The following is a 26,461-nucleotide window of genomic DNA, read 5'->3' as shown; positions in this document are numbered from 1 at the left end:
ATTCCGATCGTTACTGCATTAAACAAAACTTCACAAACGAATTCTGCTGAACATGCCTAATATGGTCACGTGCGTCACCGGAATTAACGTCACTGCAGTGAACTTTTTTGTCTTTAGTAAATCACATAAAATCATTGAGCAAATTAAGATAAAGAATTATCCGACTTGTTGATTGATTGCCAGATATGCCGAATAACCTGTTTCAAATACTTAATCGTCTAGAACATGCATGAGATATTTGTTTAAGAATTGAATGCTTCTTTTTGTAAATTTATTGGGGTGTAAAAGCGTTGACCTAAGTACATTTTGTATGAAGCGCGGAAGCGCTTCATTCTAAAAATGTACGCACGGTCAACGCTTTTACAACCCTATAAAGTTACAAAAAGAAGCATTCAATACTTATAATTACATTTTTTAGCTAGGATCATGAAAACACGATTTTTACCAAGTTTTATTTAATTCACCTGTGCACTTTATTGTGGGACCTCGTGTCATCATGAATGATAAGTTTTATTGTCTGATGCAATTGCTTACAGAATAACATGTGATGTGCAGTTAGCCAATCAGAATAATGTATTATAATGAAACATACATCTAATGTAAAAATAACTAAATATAAAGCAAACATCAATCTTTTAATCAAATATTTCATGGTCCGACAGGGGACGCAGAATAGGCCAATAAGAAGGTCACGAAAAGTGTGACTTCAAAAGGAACAGATTTTGGATGCAACATGCCACCTACAGAGAGACACATATGTTTATTAAGATAAAACAGTAACATAGACTTGTTCATGGACAGCATATGATTCTTCAAATTTGACCCCTCTCCCTTCCCCATAAAAAAGGAAATAAAGAATTTTGCGTATGTAACTGAATGGTTAATTTGTGCTATAAAACACATGCACATATATAAAATAGGCACAGATATATCAAAAAAGATATAAATAGCTTTAAAAAATAAAAGATTTGGTATGAATGCCAATACAGTGTTACACCTTATTGCTATTTGGCCGCCATTACTTGACATCACACAAGGTTTCCGTAAATTTTGACGTCATAATACAAAATATCTGACGCCACAATGAAAAATTGATTGTTGTATGGTGTTAATTATAGTTCAAGCGGGACAGATTCTTGGGTCAGCCGGGAAGAGCGATAAGGTGTATTACAAGACAAATATCCACCAAAGTCCACTGACTCGTGCGTTTACTTAATGCTGACGGATATCTAAGTAAACGTTTAGACATTATTTGTCTTACAAATTTTGGTGTTTTTTGCTCTGTGGTCAATCTCTTCGGTACATTCCTCGTCTCAATGCTCCATTCGTATATATATTTTTTAAATTAATATGCATCGCGTAAAAGTATAGTTAACGGTATGGGCTTTGCTCATTGTTGAAGGCCGTACGGTGACCTTTAGTTGTTAATGTCTGTGTCATTTTGGTCTTTGTGGATAGTTGTCTCATTGGTAAGCATACCACATCTTCTTTTTTATATTGAGCGTTTGTTATGTTACTGTTCCACCAAAGACACATTAGCACGTATATGAACAAGTATATGTCTTCATAAGGCCTTCAAACAATGTGCAAAACCCATGGCGTATAAAAAGATATTTCGTGAATCGTTTTTTGTTTTCTTTGAGAAATTATGCATGTAGGTAGTCATTTTCCATAATAAGGTTAATATACTGAGTATTGATATTTAAGACTATATGGCAAACATATAAAATGAATGCAAATAACTTAATTCAAGAGACAATATTTATAAACATGCATATTTAAGGATATGTAAGACTAGTCATTAAGTCAATAAACTTTAGTTATTGTGAAAATGGCCTTTCGGATTCTGGACACATTCATTAGTCAATTATGAGCTACGTTTCCTATACAATATCAAATCATTATGTATATAGAAACAAGCCCTTTAAAGATACATTGTATAAAATGTTCAATTATAAATCCAGGTTCAAAAATAGGGTCGATATTGTATTTAAAACGGCATTGTGAGTGTACATGTATAATATTAAATCAATAAAATTCTAAAAACTTGAGAAATCAAATATGGCTAACTTTAATGGAACGTGGTTTCACGATGGAAGCAAAGATGGATGGGAGAGATACGATGAATTCATGGATCTCATGGGTAGGCCTTTCTTTTATATATTAACATAATAATTATAATTTTATTATTATTTATTACCATTTTTATCTCATGAAAAAAATACCGTTTAGAGGGCGCCTAAGTAAAATCAGGTAGTTAAAAATGTTATGGAAGGTTCTATTACGGGCGAAGTCATACTGATAGTCTAGCTTACACGTGTATTCTTTAAAGACTTAGTACTTTCTTTGTGATAGTGTGGTCGTTTAGTACTGACCATATACTGTTATAGTCTTAGTCTATGACATTTATACAGGTGTTCAAACTTAAATCACACGTCTTTGAATGAATTAAATCTATTTCAATCGGTAGATAAAATGTTATTTAAATTTAGCAGGTAACACGGTATAGTAAACATTTCCCTCGTTGACATCACCACATTGGTTGATTTTTTCTTTTTTCTTTTTTTTTTCTTTTTCTTGGGATTTTTAAGGGGGTTGGTGTTTATTCATTTATTTTAATTTTAGGATTTGGGACATATAAAATAAGTCTATTGTCCCGTTTAATTTTTAAAAGTACTAAACATTTAGAGTTTGTTAAACCATGGTCAATGATGGAAGTATTTTTTTAAATTGTACAACAGATACATGTACCGCTGAATATACATGTAACACCTGATTATCCGCCCAGGTTGTTGTTATAATTAACTGGTCCGTTGTTTCCAGAAACTGTGGGTTCAGATAAAATCATGCTTAATGGGTGCAGTAAAATCTTGCAATCAGGAAGTACTGGGCAGTGGATAGTCTTCTTGGAGGAGAAACAGGGTGAGGTGGCGTTGGAGGAGGAATCACCGATACAGTTTTCAATGTTTATGATTTAACAACCAGTCTTTGATAGAAACATGCAAAATGCTTATAAGTGATGACATGTCAACAAAGATAATGAATGTTTGCACACATTTTATGTTAGTCAAGAGAAAATAAATATAACTCTAAAATTTTATTTTTAGCTATTTGTAGATTTTCTAACGTCATCTACTGGAAAAAGCCTTATTTCCCAAAATTTCAACAACCAATGTCTCAATTTCAAAAGCTTATTTCTAATTTAAACTGTTATCTCACAAAACTAATATCTACCACAAACCCATCCCTTTAGATAGCATTTTTTTTATGTTTAAAGGATTGACAGAGGCAAAAGACAGTTATAGAAACGCCTCCACTACAAGCAAATTTGACGTCAAAGGAAATGTTTGGACTGTTACCCACTCCAATTCTTCCTTAGAAGGAGAAAAGACACATGTTATTGAAGTAGGAAAGGAGTTCGCTGATAAAAACCTGGACGGCTCCGATATCAAGGTACATACAGAAACAGCAATCATTCAGTTTTAGTCTTTTGGCATATTTGTTGTGAATTTTATTTTATTTCCCGACCCTCCTCACCCATGGGTGAATGTAGATATGACAAATTAAAAAATTAAAAAAGATTTGCTATAGAAACCCCAAAGAATTAGAAAATAACGTTGAATGTGTTCAATTCCATTAGCACTGATGATTAGATGAATTATAATGTATTTTTTTTTTTATGTCCCACTTAGAGAATAATGATTTTCGGTCAGTGCGTTCGTCTGTTCGTTCGTCCTTTCGTCCGTCTGCCAGGTCAAGTTTTTGGTCAATGTAGTTTATGATCATTTTAAAGTTCAATCAACTTGAAACTTTGTACACGTGTTGCCTATGATTTGATCTTTCTAATTTTAATGCCAAATTATAGTTTTGACTCAAATTTCACGGTCTAATGAACATAGAAAATGATGGTGGACTTCCGTGTACTATGGAAACGTGCTTGGTTTAACTTTTATGAATTAATATCTGCACCAATTTTCTGTCTTTTTTGCTGGCATTCTTTAGAATTATCTAGTTTTGTTTTCGAGTTAAGAAAATCACAATAGTTACTGATTTCATTAGTTTCAATGACTAAACCTTTTCCTTTGCGTATACCACAACTAGAAATTTTGACGGTGAAATGGAAATAATTGTTTCTCTTGCCTTTCGATAACAAACTTTTTAGTTGGAAAATTGACGTGTTTTTATTTTAAAGTTATTTTGAAAAAGGTGGTGACCCATGTGTAAAAATTCATTACTATTTATCAACTAAATGTTTTGAACTTATTCTTTCCGACGTTGATTGACGATAAAATTGGTTAGGTATGAAAATTGAAAGATCTGGTATGATTGCTAATAAGGCAACTCTCCACAATGAGACCAAATTACCCAGAAACAAATTGACATAGGCCATCGTACAACCTTCAACAATGTTTAAACTCCATACCGCATAGTATGGCCATTTTGACATCCACAATTACAATGAACAGACACAATCAACTTTGAAACCTACGCTGGGCTCGTTCAATACAGATGATTTTCCTTCCTTTCGTTTTTAATTTTTCTTCTGTAATTTTTGGTATTGTAATGACAAAATAATTACCTTATAAACACAATTGTAATTTTGCCGCGTTATTATGTGTTTTAATAGGTTGTATTAGAGGTTAAAAACGACAACGAGGTTCAAGAATCTGAACAAAGTAATATGGAAGATGGTGAATGGAGAAGTTATAAAATAGTTCGTCAAATATCGGGTGATAGTATGACTGTAGTACGTAAATAAACAATACAATAAAAAAAAAAAGAAGATGTGGTATGATTGCCAATTGCTCCACAAGAGACAAAATGACACAGCTATAGGTCACCGTACAGCCATCAACAATAAACAAAGTCCATATCGCATAGTCAGTTTTAAAAAGCCCCGAAATAGCAAATGTAAAACAATTTTCAAACGAGGAAACTAACGGGCTACAATGTTTTTGTAATTTAATTTACATATTAGTTTAAAGAATTGGTGTTCGAACCTTTACAAACTGCAATGGTTTTATTCTAATTGTATGCGATACAATTTAGCCGTCGACTTTTTGCTGAAATCGGTCATTACCAATGAATGCTTTTTCGATATCAAATCACGTGACTAAACGATTGGTCGTATCCATAAAAAAATCCAATCACAAAAAACAAAGAAAATAAATTGCAAAGAAGATAGAAATAAAACCGTTCGAAATTGATATCTTAAAGCTAAACAATTTATTTAAATATAAGGGTTTTCATTTTGTTTAGTTTTGCTTTATTTATTTTGTTTTGTTTCTATCTTTTTGTTTGCTTTTTTTCTAATTTTCAGTTTGAAATTCATTTATATCTTTTGTAAGCTTTGTGTAAAAGATTCATAACATATTTTGCAGACTATACATTCAAAGGGTAAATCAATGGCATACAAGATGAAAAGAGTGAAATAAAATCAGACTTGGAATTGGTACTTTGAAGAGTCTCCATTCTAATGAAGTGACTTGAACTTTGAACTCCTCAACGTCTGCTGATATGATGAGATCTTACTCATAATGCAATAGACACAAAGCTTGCAAAATAGAAAAAAAAGTAGTACAGTTCATTGTAAAATAAATTTCAAGTCAAACAATTTGATTTTTATCTTAGTCGTATACGCAACAATATTTGAGGTTTGAATTTGTTTGAGGCTAGGAAGAGCGTGTTTACAATCAATCATATCAAATATAGAAAGAATGTACTCAAGGGGAAACCGATATCATATGTAAGAATTCAGAAAACAGAAAAAAAAGAAAAAAAAAATCATATGAAAAATAATTACAAAAATAGAGAAAGAAAAACAACAATAACAAAAAATCACAAAGAAACAAATAAGATCGAGCAAGACGAATCCCACATAAAACGGGAATGAATTCAGGTGTTTCGAAAGAGTAAGAAGATTAATGGGTCTTTTCCTGATATATCGGTTTTCTCTATTTGTTAATCCGTCCACCCATGCAAGATTTAGCATTGGTGTATATCGAATTGATTGTGTTGTTCCCGCATAATAAAAAGAACAATACAGTTTATTAATAAAAGGTATTTATGGTATGTTAGCCATGAGGATAATGTTGCTTTTGTACAGTATATATTGAAAGAATAACAATTGCTTTACCCCATTAATATAGTGAGTTTTAACTGCAGAGACAAAAATGTCATGTTCAACAGTCCGTATCAGGATCTGCTTACCCTTCCAGAGCACCTGAGATCACCCCAAGTTTTTGGTGGGGTTCCTGTTGCTTAGTCTTTAGTTTTCTGTTGTCTCTTATGTACTATTATTTGTCTGTTTTTCTTTTGCTTTTTTAGCCATGGTTTTGTCAGTTTTTTTTTCGATTTATGAATTGGACTGTCCCTGTAGTATCTTTCGCCCTTCTTTCCTATGACCGTAGTTCTTGTAAAATGTAACCAAATCGAATCAATGTGGCGGTGTTAAACATGCTAGCGGGATCCTAACCCTCCCCTAACCTGGGGCAATGGTGTAACAGTACAAAATAAGAACGAACTATAAAAAATCAGTTGAAAAAGGCCTAACTCATCAGATGGATACAAATAGGAATACTACACAGATTGGACATGGCCGGGTGGTATATATCCCCAACAACAAAAGGACATTAGGTACAGATCTACTATGTTCACTTGTTGTTGCCAATATGTGTTTTGATTGAGATAAGCCATTTCAATTGATATTTTATAGTGTCTTTCTATGTTGTGATGTCACACTTTTGTTTCATGTCAGGGTGAATGTTTGCGCCTATTAAAACGCTTAAACCAGCGGTATTTGTTTGCAATTGTTCTAAGTCAGGTACCGGATGTTCAGTGGTTGTCGTTTGTTGATGTGGTTCATAATAAACTCATCATAGATACTAAATTTTATATATACGCCAGACGCGCGTTTCGTCTACAAAAGACTCATCAGTGACGCTCAAATCCAAAAAAGTTAAAAAAAAAAAAAGAAAAAAAAAAAAAGAAAAAGAAAAAGCCAAATAAAGTACGAAGTTGAAGAGCATTGAGATCCAAAAAATCCTAAAAGTGTTGCCAAATACAGCTAAGGTAATCTATGCCTGAGGTAGAAAAGCCTTAGTATTTCAAAAAATTCAAAATTTTGTAAACAGTTAATTTATAAATATAACAATATCAATGATAATTCATGTCAGCATAAGTGTTCCTCGTTTCTCCCTTTTTTATATATAGAACAGACCATTGGTTTCCCCGTTAAATTGTTTAACACTGGTAATTTTTGGGACATTTATGGCTTGCTGTTCGTTGTGAGCTAACACTCCCTGTTGAAGACCGTACTTTGATCTATAATGGTTTATTTTTTCCAAATTGTGACTTGGATGGAGAGTTGTCTTATTGGCACTCAAACCACATCATCTTATATCTATGTTCCCTGTCCTTTTAAAAAGAGTTTCGTTGTTTTTGTTATTACTTTCAGTTTGTATGCTATTATATATCTTTTCATGCCTTTTCTGTTTCGTTATGGTATATATTTACACCCGTCTGTTAAGAAGGATTCAAGGCACCACATAACAACCCAGTAAACGTAACCACATCTTATTTTCATATTAAAACGTTGTGCATACTCAAGGTATTTAATTATCATTATTAGATCATTTTTGCTGCAGTCTCATATTTTTCCAAGTCTTTTTTTTTTCAATTTGATTGTCATATGTCTTGCTTTGTAATGAAATGGCATGCACACCTATTATGTAATTTTAAAATAAAACTGAACAAAGGTTGTGTTGTTTGTCAGTGAGACGTTATATAAAATATAAAACTAGGATATTAATACAACAACAAACTGTTAAAATTACGCGTTGGAAAGGCACGACTCATCAAATCAGTGCTGGTCACAAAACAAATAACAAAAGGACAAAAGGAGGAGAGATAGACAATAATAGCGCATTGACTTGACATATCAACGATATAAGGATGAGGCTAAGAAACGGGGAAATGCGAGGCTCTGTCGAATTAAAATATCCGCAATAACCATAAACATAATAATGTATAGTTTGCAAACCAAAAATATTAACAAGTGAAATATGTTATTTTTTAAAAATTGCAAAAGAAATAAATTTGAGTCGTTGTATACATTGGAAACAAGAACAGGTTAAATAGGTCGTATGAATAATTAATTATAATTTCGGATATTTCTGATTAAATATTCATGAGGAAAAGTGATAGCAGGTCAGTGACTGTATATGACATAGAAATATACGGTCAACGCATTTTGACTGCTCAAATAGAACGAGTGCAGTATAAAAACATAGGGTTGGTCTAAGAGTATTTGCTGTTATTGAAATCTAGTAAAAGTCCAATTTCGACTCATAAAAATCAACCTTCATTTCCAGCCAAAACATATAATTAGTGCGGATTTTGTATAAAGACGCCAGAAATAGTATGAGAAAAGAAATAAAAACAGCAGAATGTTGGAATACAACAACAAAACTTATCTCGTCTTCTAAAACACAAATAACTTTGAATTTTAGTATCTAATTGCTAATTTAGTAAAAATAAGTACGAACTTTTGAAGTCTTGGCGATTATTGATAGATAATTTGCGGTACAGTTTGTAGAATAATTGCACTTGACCAACATAATTTCAGTTTTAATATAGTCGAATATTTGTCCAAGTATCATGGATACTGTCCAAAAACAAAAACAAAATGAAGGAAATAATTACATATCATTGTTCTTTATAGTCAGAATGAAACGATTCTGGACCATGTGTTGCTCTTTTTCTAAATTAATTCTTTACGCGCTAAGAGAAGAAGAGAAATGCTGCTTGCTTGCTTTGAAAAGTGGGATTAGATCAGTGAAAAGTTGATCAAACCCTAGGCGGCCAGTTCCATTTTGGGTAGCTAGGATTACAAGCTGCCCGGTGCCAAATTTCTTTTCATCTATCAATTAGATATAGGAAGAATTGGTATATGTATGAGTGCCAATTAGACAATTCTCCATCCAAGTTACATTTTATAAAAGTACACCAATATAGGTCAAGTTACGGTCTTCAAAATTCAATATTAAGTATTTTGAATACAAAATAAATACATAACGTGTTATACATTTGTTTTTGAAAATACAAACATATATATTGTCACGTACCGGGGGTACGCAACTGCGTTACTCTGGGTTTCGTACCAGAGTCGTTTCTCTGGATACAGTCAAGGCTCAAGAATTGGTAGCGTTATTTTATCAACTGAATATTCGGATTCTCTTTATATTGATGCTGGGCGTCAAAATTAAGTGGGCTTCGGGTATCAGACGATTAATGCCAAGGATGATAATTATAATGACATCCCGGTTTATAATGCTTTATTTAATATCTTGATATAATTTTGCTTAGCCAGTGCTTTCTAAAAGCAACGAATTATTAATATACTGAGCCAGTGCTTTACTTGTAACCACTGCTTTATATCTATTTTATTTGGGCCAGTGCGTGTGTTGGACTGTTTGGTCTGAGTCACTCTTTGCTCTTATTCAATGCTTCCCCGTCTGGAAATGCTTTACCTTGTATACCGCCAATGCTTCTTTCTGAAGCCACTGCTTCTTCAGCAGCTAGATACTTAATTAATCACCTGGCTCCTTATTCTGGACCACTGCTTATAATTCTTATTCAGAACTATAGATTAATCTCACCTTTCTTCTGTCTCTTGATAACAATCCAACTGCTCAGCTTGAATTCCAAACCCAGAACAAACTAAACTGTGAAAACCTTGGTATATATAGTAAATTGTAGACTCGTCCATACAATAGACTATTCCAAAAACGACTTTATCACTAAAATGTTTTACAACACCTAAGCATATATGATATAACAAAGCACTATTGTGACGGTTATATACTTTGTAACAACTGATCATGATCGTGGAAATTCCGGTTTTGTAGGTCAATTCCTGACCCCAAAACAATTACTACTCACCCAGTAAAATGTAAACAAATCGAAAGTGAAAGTAAAACAATGTGTAAATAAATGAAGGGAATGAATGATATTTCTTTCTGTTGGACTTTACAATTGGATTATAAAATAAGCAAGAACCAGGTAAATTTGCAAATTAATCACATTACCCACGCCTCCAAGAAATGCGTCCCTGCATTTACCAAAATCAATTGAGCACATCTACATCAAGTGGACATCTTTCAGTCCCAAACTATCCGGGTTTTGCCTCGAGTCATTTCATTCAAAAACCACAATTCTAAATATCATTAAACAACTGTTACTTCTTCAGTAACTTATCACTAAAACAACTGTTACTTATTCAGTAACTAGCCACTAGAACAACTCGTAGATGTATAATATACCCGACATGACAAGATTCCCACTCAACTGTTTACTATTACTTAACATGGGCATCAACTTTAGAAGTTAACTTTATCCTAAGAACCCTTAAATCATTTTCCATCTGTATTTCAAATATGCATGCTGACAGATTTTTGAAGAAGTTATTTTGACCATGAAACCAACAAGCCAAATAGTACATTTGAAAACCACCGAAAACATCACAAAGCCAAAACATGGTATGAAATAATTTTGCCTAACAACCGGCCACTTATGGACCACTCAAAGAGCTTGTTGCGAGGGATCTTTAACGTACACAAAGCGTGGTACTCCCTGAACACGGGACCTCGGATTTAACGTCCCCATCCGACGGACATCATTATTAGATATATAAAGAAACAAGGCATTATATATAAACAATAAAACACAAAAGTTTTCATAATTCTTGGAAATCTTTTTCCTTTAACAAGTAACTAAATATCTGTATTGTCTGTTCTTCGCGAACACTCACTTGTAAATAAATCACACGATAGAGCAATCAGGATACGTATCCCGTCGGACTGATCACTGAATAATTCAGTCAGGCCTTCCTGGCTATGGTATTTGTATGCTTATTCCATCAAATATTACTTCATTTTTTCCATATTTCAGTTTCCTCTACATCTTTTCCATTTTCCTTGTATCTTCTCACCACTCTTCTTTCAACCAGCATTAACCCAGAGGTAGCCAGTGGCCTGACAACCTGTGCTGGTACATGGGTTGGGATGGTTCCAGTCGTAGTTGTCGTTACAGTTCCTATGTCCATAGGCGAGGACGAGAACAACAGTGGTGATGGGTTTGACACGGAACTGTCATCTGAATCAGTATCCATCATTCTCGGTATTAGAAACGAGCTTGACACAGGTGGTACCACTACAGTTGCAGTTGTGGTTGGCAACCTGGGTAATGCAAATCTCTTGGCTATTGGCTGTGGCCCTAACGAACTCTTTAGGGTATCTAGTAGTCTCTTCTTTGAAGAATTAGCCACCGGTAGAGGAGACGTGCTCTTCCTGACTACTCTGCTTTTGATTAGTGATCCTGTAACCATCACTGATGTACCTGTTGTGCTTTTCGTGGATTTTGTAGGTTCTCCAAGGACATCCGATAGGGTGCCTGGATTTTGTTTCTCTCATTCACTATCGGTATCATCAATGGCTGACAAGGATGCTGCATGTCTCCTCATCTGGTGCCTCATAAAATCACTCTTCCTGCTTGTTGCATACGGACACCAATCACATAAGTACTCTTCTTCTGAAGACCTTTTCTTTGCACATCCTATAACATGATCCTCCAATTCCTTCTCTGTTTGGAACCGTATTTGGCAAACAGGGCACCTCCATCTTTCCCGTGGTGTCTTCTTTGTGTTAGCCATCTGTAATATAAGAGAACTCATTGTAAATATATACATGTATATACAAAATGAAGTGTTATGTACAGTTATACTTTCTATACACGTTTCATTCATTCATCGTTTTTATTTATATTTTCTTTTACTTTAATCTTGAACATAATCATTTAACCAAGCGGGAGGCTTCCTTTCCCGTCTTAATCTTGGTAAATTAATGTGTTCGTCTTGTTCAATGGTCTCATATCTATTCTGAAAATCAAATTCAATTGGGGTACTTTCGTCAACAACTTGGGCTTGATCGTTCATTTCGGATACCTGATTTGACGGCTCGAGCCCTTGTAAACGCTCACCTAATAATGGTTCACCTAACAACCGTTGATCCTTGCATCGTCTCATGCGATCAACATGAATCACTTGTGGTCGGCCCTTTCTGCCACAATTAACTAGGTAGGTTACATCTGAGTATTATTTTAACACTTTAAAGGGACCCCGCCAATAACTAGTAAACTTAGGGGATTGGCCAAGCTTACGTACAGGAAAGAAAACAAACACTTTATCATTTTTATTAAATTTATTCCAACTTAAATGTTTGTCATGATATTGCTTCTGTCAAAGCATTTCTCTGTTAACATGATTCTGTACAAACTGGTGGGCGTCTTCCATTCTTTCCTGTAACTCCCATACCCAATTGTTAGCTGGAATAGACTTCACTTCCCTTGGGAGTTCGTACATAATATCTACAGGAGTAGCTACTTCTCTTCCCATCATCATACGGTTCGGAGTGCTGCCGGTTGTTTCGTGTACAGCTGTTCTGTAAGCCATCATCACATAAGGTAGAAGCTGATCCCAGTTTGTGTGATATTCGTCCACGTACGCACATAGCATTTTTACTAGAGTACTGTTGGACCTCTCAACCATACCATCGGATTGTGGGTGATATGGGGTTGTACGGGTTTTGCTGATTTGTAGGAGGTTACACATTTCAGAGAAAAGCTCACTCTCAAACTGACTTCCTTGATCTGAATGAATCAGTGTAGGTATCCCGAATCTGCAAATAATTTCTGTTACTATGATATTTGCAACTGTCGATGCTTCCATGTTCTCCATGGGAAAGCTCTCTGTCCATTTTGTATAGTAATCAGCTATCACCAGTATGTATTTATTGTCGTTGGCGTTTTTTGGCAACTCGCCCAAAATGTCGACGGCTATCCTTTCCATAGGAAAGCCTGACCTTTGAATCTGCATTGGCGCTCTCTTTCGTTTTTGTGGGCCTTTCCTTCTTACACAGGTCTCACATCCTGTTATGTAGGCCACCACATCCCGACGCATTCCAGGCCAATAAAACCTGTCTTTTAATCTTCCTAATGTTTTTCTTATCCCAAGATGTCCCGATGTCTTATTGTCATTTCATTGCTGTAAAACGACGCGCCTTTCTTTCATGGGTATGATGACGCGTAGTTTACCTCCCGTGCTTTGCTCTTTGCACAACAAACCGTTATCAACTTTCAATGTTTCGTATTGCGACCATAAACTCTTAGCTGCATAATTACATTCCCCAATTTCTTTGAAAAGCGGTTTCTTGCCATTTCATACCCAAGTCTTTATCAAGGATATGTTTTCGTCTTCTTGTTGTAGCACCAACAGCGTCTTATTTTCATCACTCCCATCATTTATACAGATAGCTGCTTCGTTCCCCTCTATAGATGGTGCTTGTGTTACAACATTAACACGTACTAGTTTCTTCTCCCAGTCTTGTTCGAAGCCACATTGTTTACATGGCATTCTGCTAAGTGCATCAGCATTTCTGTGTTGATTTCCAGGTCGGTGCTTAATTTTCATGTTATACGAACTAAGGACTTCCAGCCATCTCGCCAGCTGTCCTTCTGCGTTCTTACAATTCATTATCCACTGCAGAGAGCTATGGTCAGTTCTAACAACAAACATTCTTCCATACAGAAAATGCCTAAAATGCTTAACAAAATGAACTACGGCGAGTAACTCTTTTCGAGTTACGCAATATTTACGCTCGGTCTTCGAAAGTGTACGGCTACCATAAGCAATAACCGTTTCTTTTCCGTCTATTTCCTGCAGGGACAGGACTGCTCCAATTGCAGACTGACTTGCATCCGCATCGAGTATAAAAGGTCTCAAAAATCTGGATGTGACAGTATTGGCGCCTCGAGGAGCTTGGATTTCAATGTCTGAAACGCATCTTGACACTCCTCTGTCCACGTATCTCCTATAATATCCGCACAGGCCGAGAAAAGAGCGCAACTCGCTTACATATTTCGGTTCTGACCATTGTTTAATAACCTCCACCTTTTGTGGATCCGTTGCCACACCATCCTCACTTATTACATGTCCAAGGAAGGACACTGATTTTGCGAACAACGAATACTTTTTGGGTTTAACTTTAACCCGGCGTCAATCAATCTATCAGAAACCTGTCGCAAATTAGTTAACATCTCTTCAAAATTTCTGCCGACTACAATAATGTCATCCAAATACACCAAGCAAATGTTCCACTGTAGTCCAGCCATAACTCTTTCCATTAACCGCTCAAATGTTGCCGGAGCACAGGCGAGCCCAAACGGCATTTTACGAAATTGGAAAAGTCCACGCCGTGTCGCGAACGCAGTTTTAGGGCGGTCACTCTCTTCTACCTCTACCTGCCAATAACCTGAGCAAAGGTTTAAAGTTGAGAACCACTTGTTGCCAGCTAGCTGCTCCAATGAATCGTCTATTCGAGGTAACGGATACGCGTCTTTTACCGTAAGGTCATTGAGTCGACGATAATCGACACAGAAGCGAGTCGACCCGTCCTTTTTTTACAAGTACGATCCCTGATGACCATGGCCCTTCAGACGGCTCGATCAAGCCTCGTTCTAGCATATTGTCAATATGTTTGTCAATTTCGTCGCGCATGGCTACCGGTGTCCGCCGAGGTGGTTGTTTGACAGGATAATTTGTTCCGGTGTTGATGCGATGGCGTACAATACTAGTACATCCGAGATCGTTATCAGACAGCGCAAAAAACGACTTGTATTGCTGCAAACAGTTAGTAACTTGATGTCTCTGCTTCTCAGTCAAATGGGAACTTGCTTCATTGACCAGCTTCTGCAATTCGTTGTCCACTTTTGGATTTTTGTGTTCTTTACTGGTGTTTCCAGTCATGGTGATGACATCTTCTACTGGGCCTATTTCTCCAACAATGGTTCCGGCTCGTATTGTTGTAACATTATTTGAAACATTTAGCAATCTTATTGGCACATGTTCTCGTGCTTCAACCAGGGTTTTTGCCAGTAAAGCGTACGTTGTCCCTCTTTACAAACTTCTCGCATGGCTCAATAATGCCTATCTGCAGTTTACTGGTTAACGTATCATAGTCATTAATCCTACCACGTGAAAAAGCTTCTGTTCCTGGTGGTATACTGATATCATCTGCGGCTGAATTCTGTAACAGCCTATTTTGCCAGAAAACGCCATAGGATATGTATTACTTTTGCATTGAAGGGTTTCCTGTTGTAAATCTATTTTGCAATTATTCTTTTTCATAAAATCTAGACCCAGTATCCCGTCAATAGATATATCAGCAACCAAAGCTTCAACTATAAACTTGTCTTGTCCAATCTCTATACAGAACATTCCCTTACCAGCTATGCTTAGCTCTGTTCCATTTGCCGAAATAATGACTTGGGTTATTGGTTCAAGTTCCGGTCGTTCCTTTTTATGTATTCTGTAAAACAAAGCGTGCGAAACTAAAGTTACCGTGGCACCAGTGTCTATTAAAAACTTGGTAGGCTGGTTATTAACGGCGACGTCAATGTACACACCAGCTTCCATGTTTGAAGGATCTGCTCCCACGTTAATTTTTCTTCTTTCCATCCGCCTGTGCCGATTGTTGTAGTGTAAAGGCCGCACTGCTCCGTTTCCCCTACCATTGTTTCCATTGTAAGGCTTCTTAGGAGCTCTACATTAATTTCTAAAATGTCCAAATCTTCCACAATTGTAGCACTGTATCTTGTCTTTCCATCCAGGCATATGGGTATCAGAGTCTTTCCTTGTCATATCGCTTTTAAAATTATTAAGGTCCTTTTGGAGGGATTCAATTTTTGTTGAAAAGTCTTCCATCATTTTTGCCATTTTATCGTAAGACTCATTTGGTTCTGTGCATGTGGCGCGCATATGACCTCTGCCAGTGTCATATTTTCTTTCAGCCTTGTAAAAAGCTTCTAATTCTACGGCAAGACATATTGTTTGATTGAGGTTTTCCGGCCTAGATTGTTTTATCCTTATTCTCATCTCTGAATCCACAAGAGAATCTAAAAATTGTTCCCTTGCTAAAGTTTCTTTAACCTCGCTTGGTGCGTTGGGATAAGTCTGTTTACCAATCTTCTTATGGCCTGACCAAGCTCCGGCAAACTTTCACTTGCTTTTTGTCTTCTTTCTTTTAATTGTACTCGGTACAACTCAGTCTGGTTTGAAGGCGAAAATCTTTCTTGCAATGCCTTTATTAAGGTCGTATAATCCATTCTTTTCTCAGTAGGTAGATCACTAAACACTCCCTGTGCTTGTCCTCTTAAAGCTGTTGCAAGGTACAGACCCTTCTCTTGGTCATCCCAGTTGTTGATCACCGCACCACAGTCATCAAAATGTGACTTAAAATCGCTCCATTCACTCGTTCCATCATAGTTGGCAAGCTTAATTTCGCGCTGTGTCTTCCCGTGGCTAGGTTTGTCAGCGGAACTAGTGTTGCGGACTTGCTTGTTTTGGCGTAATTCCTCCCTCAGTATCGGTGATACATCTGGCATCGGCATTGCTTCGGTTCCTACTTCTTTCTTTGTGGTGTCTGTCTTCTGCGTTGTCTGTTCTTTTAAATTTGGCCGCGCTCCTTTGTCGTCCGTCTTAGTGGTAAATGGCCCATATAAACGCGGCACTTCGGGTGTTGGAACATTCCGACCTGTACCGACACTGGCACGCTGCGTATTTTGCATGAAATCGCCGTGACGCGTTTGAATTATACCAGAGTCACTTAAATCTTTTACTGGGATTTTTGGGGTAGAATGTAAATTTACACTTGGTCCCTGGCTCATTAAAGTCTGCATTCTATCGCTTAATTCTTCTTCTAACAAACTTATTTGCTGCCCTAACTCATTATACTTGTCCATTTTTAATATTTTATTTAAAATATATAGAGAGCCTTGCTGTATCCCACCGCTGCCACCAAAAACTATGTCACGTACCGGGGTTACGCAACTGCGTTACTCTGGGTTTCGTACCAGAGTCGTTTCTCTGGATACAGTCAAGGCTCAAGAATTGGTAGCGTTATTTTATCAACTGAATATTCGGATTCTCTTTATATTGATGCTGGGCGTCAAAATTAAGTGGGCTTCGGGTATCAGACGATAAATGTCAAGGATGATAATTATAATGACATCCCGGTTTATAATGCTGAATTTAATATCTTGATATACTTTTGCTTAGCCAGTGCTTTCTAAAAGCAACAAATTATTAATATACTGAGCCAGTGCTTTACTTGTAACCACTGCTTTATATCTATTTTATTTGGGCCAGTGCGTGTGTTGGACTGTTTGGTCTGAGTCACTCTTTGCTCTTATTCAATGCTTCCCCGTCTGGAAATGCTTTACCTTGTATACCGCCAATGCTTCTTTCTGAAGCCACTGCTTCTTCAGCAGCTAGATACTTAATTAATCACCTGGCTCCTTATTCAGGACCACTGCTTATAATTCTTATTCAGAACTATAGATTAATCTCACCTTTCTTCTGTCTCTTGATAACAATCCAACTGCTCAGCTTGAATTCCAAACCCAGAACAAACTAAACTGTGAAAACCTTGGTATATATAGTAAATTGTAGATTCGTCCATACAATAGACTGTTCCAAAAACGACTTTATCACTAAAATGTTTTACAACACCTAAGCATATATGATATAACAAAGCACTATTGTGACGGTTATATACTTTGTAACAACTGATCATGATCGTGGGAATACCGGATTTGTAGGTCAATTCCTGACTCCAAAACAATTACTACTCACCCAGTAAAATGTAAACAAATCGAAAGTGAAAGTAAAACAATGTGTAAATAAATGAAGGGAATGAATGATATTTCTTTCTGTTGGACTTTACAATTGGATTATAAAATAAGCAAGAACCAGGTAAGTTTGCAAGTTCATCACACTATCATCATGATCATAATCACGTGCACGCTGTTTCAGGTAAAGAACAAATATTTGCAGATTCATTTCATACGACTATGGATATAATTGCGTTTGTTAGAAACATAGATATTTGATTAGCTTTATTTAATGATTCAGTCAGCAACCGTATCATTAATTTCTTATTAATTTCGTACTTTTTCATATATTATCAAGCTTGAAATAGTTACGTATTTATAACATGTATAATAGCGACTCATACCTATATCCCTAAATAACTACATAGAAAATGCCCCCTATCTTAGGAGCAAATGCCAAGTTAAAGATCCTCGGGCTATGTTTTGTATATAGCCATGCACAATATGTTAAATTGGTCGGGACAGATCCGTTTGCTCCAAAAATGCGTCCTTTTGCGCCACAACTTTTTTTCTCCAATGCTACTTTTGCGCCACCTGTTTTCAAATTACATGGTATCATTTGCACCAAAAATAAAACATACGATTGCGCTAATTAGAAGAAAAATGACTTCCCTCCTCCTTTATTCGGCAAATGTTTAATTCTTCTTAATGCTGTTACATAGATATTTCCAAATTTAATGTATGTAGTAGCTTGTAACTTCCCGTTAATGTCTAAAACGACAAACATTGAAGGATGAAATGCATAATTACAGTTCATAATAATTCCTGTGGAATGCTTCTGCTCCAGTACTGTTACGTCTTGCGGAAAATAGAGTTTCAGCCCATACGGATGATGGGAACATAGCACTGTACCATAAACATAATCAACAAAATCTTCTATTTTATTCTCTTTTGGCATATCATGTAATAAATATTCAGCATAGTTTTCTTCTCTCTCTGTACATGGACTTTCTAATGCATTTTAAGTCATCTCTCCAGATACTCATCTTCATGGTGAAGTATCTCCGAACATATGATAATTTTTAAGCCAAAAATAAGAATAATTGGAACATGCATTCCATCCTGTATGATGAGGTTCGTCTGCCACATTTGGCATATGCAGTCTGTGGATAACCTTTAAAAAGATCATCAAAGCTAAAATAACTTCCCAGGTATGTATGCAACTGTTACATAGGTGCATGACTTACCGTGTTAATCTATTTATCTTATTTGGAATGGCTTACTGATAAATAGTTATATCAATCAGGCAATTGTTACATAAAAAGCCAATAAGAGCCTCCATCAACACGTGTTTAGTAGCACTGTGTTATACAATCGTTTGTATCTAATACTTTGGTCGTTAGAAATCTCTTGTAAGTCAATGTTTATTTTTAAAATAGAATGTTAATAAATTATGTTTCAACTGAAAATAAGGGACATAACAACGTCAACAAAGTGTGATTGGTATTTTCAAAATCTCTATAATGTAGTGTTCACCTAATATTGATGGTAACACGGTCACCACCGGCTATATATATAGTATCTGCAATTGGAAATATATCCTTGCTACAGAATGATATGTTGCCGCTTAACGACATGAAGACTGGACTATGTCATTGTCTCTTTGAATTTAGAATTACTCTTTTCGAATTATTAACGTCACTTTGACATACTTTAAAAAACTGATATTCTGTCTCAGAAATTGCCATTTGCATTTATGCATATTGATGTTATTTATTTTCCTATACTAGTATCAAAATTTTTCTTTTAATGATTGAATAGTCACGACAATATAGGACAGAAAGATGCATTGATTAAACCAATAGTAGGCATAAGAAATGACCAAGGTATTCATTTTTCATTATCGGCTAAAAAAAATTGACAAAAAAGAAATATTTATCCAACGTATATAATTCTGTCAGGTTTTGCTTCTTGTGAACTACTCTGCTATTGTTTTGTTTTCGTAGTCAAAACTTTTGTCCCTTAGTGTACCTTGTGAAATCACATGCAGACATGTAAAAAAACAAGCAAAAATGTGAATTATTTCATAACCTCTCTTTGGCAGTTCCCTTTTTTTCTGACAAGATACTATATAGTTGAAACAAACAAACAAACAAAACAGTGTTCAGTGCAGCAAAAACAAATTTATTGACAAAAAGATATAGTAAAGAAGTTACCTTTTTAATCAAAATTAACATGTATTAATAAAGATACTGGCATCACAGAATGTGATGTTTTTCTAACACTGCTTATTTCGTCTTAAAGCTAATACTACTATACTAAATCCAAAACCCATTTATTTTTCAGTCTGGGATAACGTGGTTTATAATTTAGTGGATATATCTTTCTGCAAATGCTATTAGTTAGCTTGATACTTTGTCGGAAAGGGAATCATGCCAGATCTTCATTTTTATCATGTAGAATCATTAGACAAAAAGTTTTATGTTTTATTTCTACAATAAGTCTTAGCCAGTTTTCCTTTCAAGCAATTAAATTTTGCTAATCTTATGTGTCCCATACTGTCAATCTTTTAAGAAACATTTAGCCTCACCACGTGTATTAATGAAATATAGCAATGCCTTTATCGAATATAGCTGAATGTTCCCACAATAAAAAGCATCTAGAAATGAATGTAGAAAAAAAAAAAAAAAATTTCGAATGTAATGCTATTTGGATACATGTATCAGTGAGCTGTGCTCATTCGTTTTGGAGACTCAAGATGTAGTAAAAATGAAACATTTATTATTGTCACTTTTCAACATCTTTTCAGTTGCTTGAGAAATGCGTAATGAGAGCAAATTTGTCCTACAATGTGAGGAACTTAAGACAAGATAAAGACCGTGTTCACTTTATATACAATACCTTGCAATTAGTGGCGTAGCTTGCATGTATGCTCAGATGCTCAAGCATCCACATCATTTTGGCAAACAATTTTTTTTAATAAATATATGATTGCATATGTTCACAGCAGATACAAACGGTGATATCCGAATGTTAAAAGGGTGAGGAATTGAAAATATCGTCCAATCATTTACAAAGCAGTATGCGTGGTCTTTCCCATAGGATCATTTAGTGTATTTAAGCAAGATGGATAAATCGCAAAAAAAGTGTTCTCTACTTTTTCGTGAAAAGTCTACGTCGTAGTTTGTCGTCGGCTGCGACAAGCATAGAGGGTGGTTATAACAAGTCCGCATGTTTAGTCTGAAATTGAGCAAGTTGAAAATTAAACCGTTATATCCTGATAACGTTTCCTGTGATGCGAAAGACAACGTGATAAAAACTGTATTTGTATAATGGAGTGTCATCATTTCTTTGCTAATAAATACCTTCTCCATCTAGTTACAAATATTTTAATTTTATTTTCAAGAAAAGAGTACCTATGTCCCAGCATTACACTTATTTTATTTATCGAAGATACAAAATATCTGGAGAAAAATAACAGCTTCCGAACAAATGCAAATGGATTTCAGTTATAATTTATATTTCCAATGGGTTCAAAATAGATGATCATGAAACAATTTCGCACCCACATCATTTCAACCCTGGCTACGCCACTGGCAATACAAGTCTTTTAAACAATACTACAACAATGTGGGGTTTATGATCGAAAATACGATTCACTGTATATGTTGGACAACACCCACACCACCCCTTTCCCCATCCTCAAAAGAGGGACGAAAGATACCAAAGGGACAGTCAAACTCATAAATCCAAAACAAACTGACAACGTCATGGCTAAAAATGAAAAAGACAAACAAACAACAGCACACACGACACAACATAGAAAACTAAAGAATAAACAACACGAACCCCACCAAAAAACTAGGGGTGATCTCAGGTGCTCCGGAAGGGTAAGCAGATCCTGCTCCACATGCGACACCCGTCGTGTTGCTTATGTGATAACAATCCGGTAAACAGTCTAATTCGGTAGGTCACATTCAGGAAAGGGAAGGGGATTGTAGTTACGACGTAAGGAACATATCCGATATCATTTGTGATACGGTTATTCCATAACGGTCAACCAACTCGTGATGGCGTCCGTAAAATTTACGAAGGGATGATTTCAACTTCGCCATTTGGAACTCTTGGTTAAATAGCTTCCTTGTGAGCAGCAACCCTCTATCAAGAAAATCATGATATGAAATGCAGGCACGGGAATATCGTATCAATTGGGAGATATATACCCCGTATGCAGGTGCTGCTGGAATGTTGCTACTTAGAAATGGAAAGTTCACAATTGGAAAGCTGAAATCATCTCTTTTGTCGTAAAGTTTTGTTTTCAACCGACCCTCATTGTCAATTTCTAGATGTAAGTCAAGATATGAGGCCGACTTAACTGTATCTGTAGTATCCTTTATCTCTAGCTCGATTGGATAGATGCGTTCCACATAGTCACCAAATTTTGAATTATTTAGTGAAAGAACATCATCTATATAGCGAAAAGTAGAGTTAAAGGATAGTGCCAACTTCTTATCTTTCTTCCTAAGAAGTTCCTGCATGAAGTCAGCCTCATAATAATAAAGAAACAAGTCGGCAAGTAGAGGGGCACAGTTTGTTCCCATTGGAATGCCGACAGTCTGTTGAAAAACACGTCCTCCGAACGTAACAAATATGTTGTCAATCAAGAAATCAAGCATCTTGATAATATCAGTTTCAGAGAATGTTTTGTTCGAATCAGAGTGATCCTTTACAAAGTAGGATTTATCCCTCCCTAAGACAAGATACTTGTATCTACGTTGGCCATTCTTTTTTACGAAGCAAAGCAATACCAACCCTTTCAATTTGTCTTTTAGTTTGGAATGTAGAATACTAGTGTACAGAGTAGAAAAGTCAAATGTTTTAATACTGTTACAAGATGAAAGAGAGTTAGATTGTATGTACTCTAAAAGATTTTTGGAATTTTTAAGTATCCACATCTGATTCGCGCCCCCTCTAGAATAGGCAGTTTCACAATAACTTTGAAGCCCGTCTTTGATTACTGATAAAATAGATGTTAATAATTTAGAAAGAGGTTTCGTGGAGCACTTGGAAGACCCAGCAATATACCGTTGTTTGTAAGGACACTTATGTAGTTTAGGTATCCAATACAGTGATGGCATATCCAGTTCTTCATCTTTTGTTGAAATTCCAAAGGAACACAGAACAGACCTATGATTATCCAGGATTTCCTCTTTGGTAAGTGTCGTGAGGGTATATGTTGAGTTTCCAAGTGAATTGTCAATACCTAATTCGTTTATCAAGCAGTTAATGTAATGGGTTTTGCATACAAAAACGATGTTGTTTGGGGCTTTATCTGCGGGGACAACAACATATTTGTCATGGAGGTAGGATAGTCGTTTTTCAACATTTGGGTCTTTAAAGATTGACGTAGCATGGGCATTGATAGACTCATTCAGTTTCTTAATTCTGATTTGTATCAACGACCTCACTGCCTTAATCCATTCGGAAAGAGTGTCTACGTCTTCCTTCTCGCGCTTAGCCCATTGCCTGGCATAATCCTCAACTGAATCCATCAACATTTTAAAGTTGAATTTCCAATTGATGGATTTAGGCTCACGATATTTCGGACCTTTCGATAACACATTTCGAAGAGAAGTGTTATTAACAATGTTGAGGTCACTGGTAATAACGTGGCCAGCGGGATTGTATGTGAATTGGGAACTAGCACAAGTGCAATCGGGAGGTTTAGACTTGATGTCGTCAATATCGAGATCCTGCAAAACGTGTTTGTAATTGAAAATTTTAGTTGCAATAGGTTTGGTATAGGTATAAGAAATGATTGGTACAGACTGGTCTTTGAAATAAGGAGGTATTTTCGATTGAACTAATTTATGATGAAGGATAATGCCTAAGTTGACGCCATCGATACCTTTGTTGGCAAAGGAAAGATTAAGGAAAGATCTTTTCTCTTTTTCATCTTTGCCAATGCGTACTGGCTTGAAAAGTCTGTGACTTGCAATATCCGAAATTATAGCTGTAATTTTGTATAGGTTTGAATGAGGGTTTGTAACAGTGGATTCCAAACATAAATTGAACAGAGAATGAAGTTTTGAAAGGGGTAATGAATAAAGTTTCGTGCGAATGTGATGAATACCTAACGGCTTTTGTATAAATGGCAGCAAGTCATTAATAGATACATCATGCAGAGAAGGTGATGTATAATGACGATGACCATGACTGCGTCTACGTCGAAGAGTCGAGTTGAAAATATTCATCACATTCACCGAGTTACACGAAGGACTAGATAGAATACCTATACCATCAATTTTGTCATTGCAACCATAAGGTGTCGCAGTTCCCAATTGTCTAATCCAGTAGTCCTCTTTTTGTCTACGGAGAGTTGTTAAAAGATTAGGATTGTTAGAGCTATGGTATATCTTTTCGATAATGCGAACTGTCATGGAAACGATGGAATGATCTGGCTGATTGAAATGCTGGTATAGAATATCGTTAGCATTGAGGTTAATGTCTGATCTATGACCGCACATACGTTTGTTAAGCCTTCCTTTCGTTTCACCGACGTATACCAATCCGCAAAAGTTGCACTCTAATCCGTAGACGACATTTATCGATTTACAATTCAGATCATCGTAACTTCTGGTAAAATATGACTTCTTGGTCAAATTGCTAGTGAATTCAGCATCTGTAATTAAAATTCCACAAGTTTTGCAGCCTTTGGTCTCACATTTCGAAATGCGACAGTGTTGTACTGTGTCATCAAAAACCAAAATGTCTTTGAGGAGAACTGAACATGGCTGTATATGTGTAATATTGCAGTTGTCACTAGGACGATGATCTGAATGAGTCATGTTTGTGTTATTTGTCATGTCTGGTGATGAGGGGAGTACGGTACCTTGCAGTAGGTTGGTGATTTTGGGTCAACGTCTACTGTGACCAGGTAATCTGGCTCAACATTCCGTCTGCTTGGTGGGATGATACAGGGAATATATACCAATGTCTCCCTAGCCCCGCTCCGCATGGCAGAAAGTGGTGAGGCATATCCAGGTCCTCCGCAACAAGCTGTCGAGAAAAAGAAAAATGTGTTACAGCCGATTGCATTGAGTTTGTAGGCAAAGGTAATAATTTTGGTAAGTTATTGGGTTAGTTGAACTACCCTCATTTTAAGTTTAGACTAGTCCGACAGATAACCAATCTATCCGTCTGTAGAACTAGGCGTCTTCGAAAGGAGGATATTAAACCTTTCCTAATAATTCCTTCACGTTACAGCTAGCAAGTAAGCTAACCAAAGATATTTCCTTTGCCTACACATTCAATGAAATCGACTGTAAAAAAAATAAAAATACAAGGGGAAAAGTATATTTGAATTCATAGTAGTGTGACTGTACAAACAATATTTCCAGACAGAAGTGTGGAGCAACGAAATGCACAAATACAATAGACAGATAATTTTATTAACCAATATCGCTACACTTGATTGCATTTAACTAAAAGCATACTCTATGTGTACCATACAATTAAAAAAAAAATGTTTATTACATTTCTTATATCTTATAAGCTTATCATGAAGTAGTCTGGATATTTATTTAAAATTACGTAATTTTATACACCTGACAGGAGAAGAATTAATACTGTTCAAAACACTATATGCGCACATTAAATAAGATATTTATGAATCACCTTATATATAAAAGATCTTGCGCAATTGGCTTTAACATGAAATCGTTAAAAGATTGATTAATTGTTGGTTGCTTAACGTCCAGTGGCAAATATGTCATGCATATTCAGGACGAGAACAAGTTAATAATAAATACAATATGAAGGTCTAGTAATAGAGGCCATGCGGGATGATGGTCGGGGAAATTTGAACTGCCACTGGATAGGGACAGAAATTTTGCCTTGCAACAGGCCACCTACGAACCCCTCAAATCCGCATTAAAAGAAAGCTCAACACAACTACAGCAATCGAAACAAAAACAAAAGAAGAATACAGATAAAAATGATTACTCAAAACCACAAAGAATGTCGTATATAGACGTATAAATGTAATTAAATTTTTTGAAAATGCAGGAACTTAAATGAAAACATCCACATTAGTCAAAATTAGTGCTGCACACTGATCTAAAGACATTCGCAGTCACGTCTTATAGAGCGGTCTAAAAAAATAAAAAAAATAATTTTTAACTTTAGAACTCACCAGATTCCTCTTCACAGTCCGACAATTGAAAAAAGAAGAAATTCTTACAGGTAGCAGACGACTCAACCGTAAAGCAAGAAATTCTTGTCCGGATGTAAAATAATAAATGGTTGACTAGTTATGAATATGATATTTGGTTTTCTGGTTTAAATGCAATGTCATTATATTTTGTAATAAGGTGGGTTTTTTTAGAATAGGGACAAGGGGTCATAAATATCTCTTTAAAGTCTTATCTGACCTGTTCTGTCGAAACGAAAGATGATGGTAAGATGGCTGCTATTGTCAGAACTAAATTTGCCTTTGATTAAAATACCCCAAAAGTTGTTAAATAAATCCTGTGCAAGAGTGCAACTCTAATTTAATCTTCTTCAGTATCAGAGTGCAATATCCACCTCTGTAACTTTCAAGGACAAGTAATTTGCCTTTATTGTAGATGTTACTATGCTGAACATTATTGCTGTTCACAGTTTATCTCTATCTATAATAATATTCAAGATAATAACCAAAAACGGAAAAATTTCCTTAAAGTTACCAATTCTGGGG

The 26,461-nt window shown here is 35.8% G+C and overlaps 2 protein-coding genes across 2 annotated transcripts; one reads left to right on the top strand and one right to left on the bottom strand.

Moving 5' to 3' along the window:
* Positions 1-1,984: 1,984 nt before the first annotated feature.
* Positions 1,985-5,614, top strand: LOC139516386 (fatty acid-binding protein-like). Its single transcript, XM_071306455.1, has 4 exons — positions 1,985-2,143; positions 3,278-3,453; positions 4,628-4,747; positions 5,382-5,614. The coding sequence occupies exons 1-4, from the start codon at positions 2,062-2,064 to the stop codon at positions 5,433-5,435; spliced, it is 432 nt and encodes a 143-aa protein (XP_071162556.1). The 5' UTR covers positions 1,985-2,061; the 3' UTR covers positions 5,436-5,614.
* A 4,910-nt stretch (positions 5,615-10,524) lies between these two features.
* Positions 10,525-26,029, bottom strand: LOC139516385 (uncharacterized). The gene is made up of 3 exons (XM_071306453.1): positions 25,919-26,029; positions 24,617-24,783; positions 10,525-11,710 (listed from the first exon to the last, which is right to left on the bottom strand). The coding sequence occupies exons 2-3, from the start codon at positions 24,740-24,742 to the stop codon at positions 11,468-11,470; spliced, it is 369 nt and encodes a 122-aa protein (XP_071162554.1). The 5' UTR covers positions 24,743-24,783; positions 25,919-26,029; the 3' UTR covers positions 10,525-11,467.
* Between the last annotated feature and the right edge of the window lie 432 nt (positions 26,030-26,461).

The sequence above is a fragment of the Mytilus edulis genome, chromosome 3 (genome assembly GCF_963676685.1).
Source record: "Mytilus edulis chromosome 3, xbMytEdul2.2, whole genome shotgun sequence".
NCBI classification, from domain to species: Eukaryota; Metazoa; Mollusca; class Bivalvia; order Mytilida; family Mytilidae; genus Mytilus; species Mytilus edulis.
The sequence above is the reverse complement of the archived record's forward strand: the minus strand, read 5'-3'. Positions and strand labels throughout refer to the sequence as shown.

Excerpts from the sequence above, each read along its gene's own strand:
- LOC139516385 (XM_071306453.1), bottom strand. The coding sequence starts at position 24,742 with ATGCGGAGCGGGGCTAGGGAGACATTGGTATATATTCCCTGTATCATC. Across the intron at positions 11,711-24,616 it reads AATCACCAACCTACTGCAAG|ATGGCTAACACAAAGAAGAC; the intron begins GTACCGTACTCC and ends CTTATATTACAG.
- LOC139516386 (XM_071306455.1), top strand. The coding sequence starts at position 2,062 with ATGGCTAACTTTAATGGAACGTGGTTTCACGATGGAAGCAAAGATGGA. Across the intron at positions 3,454-4,627 it reads TGGACGGCTCCGATATCAAG|GTTGTATTAGAGGTTAAAAA; the intron begins GTACATACAGAA and ends GTGTTTTAATAG. Across the intron at positions 4,748-5,381 it reads CGGGTGATAGTATGACTGTA|ACTATACATTCAAAGGGTAA; the intron begins GTACGTAAATAA and ends CATATTTTGCAG.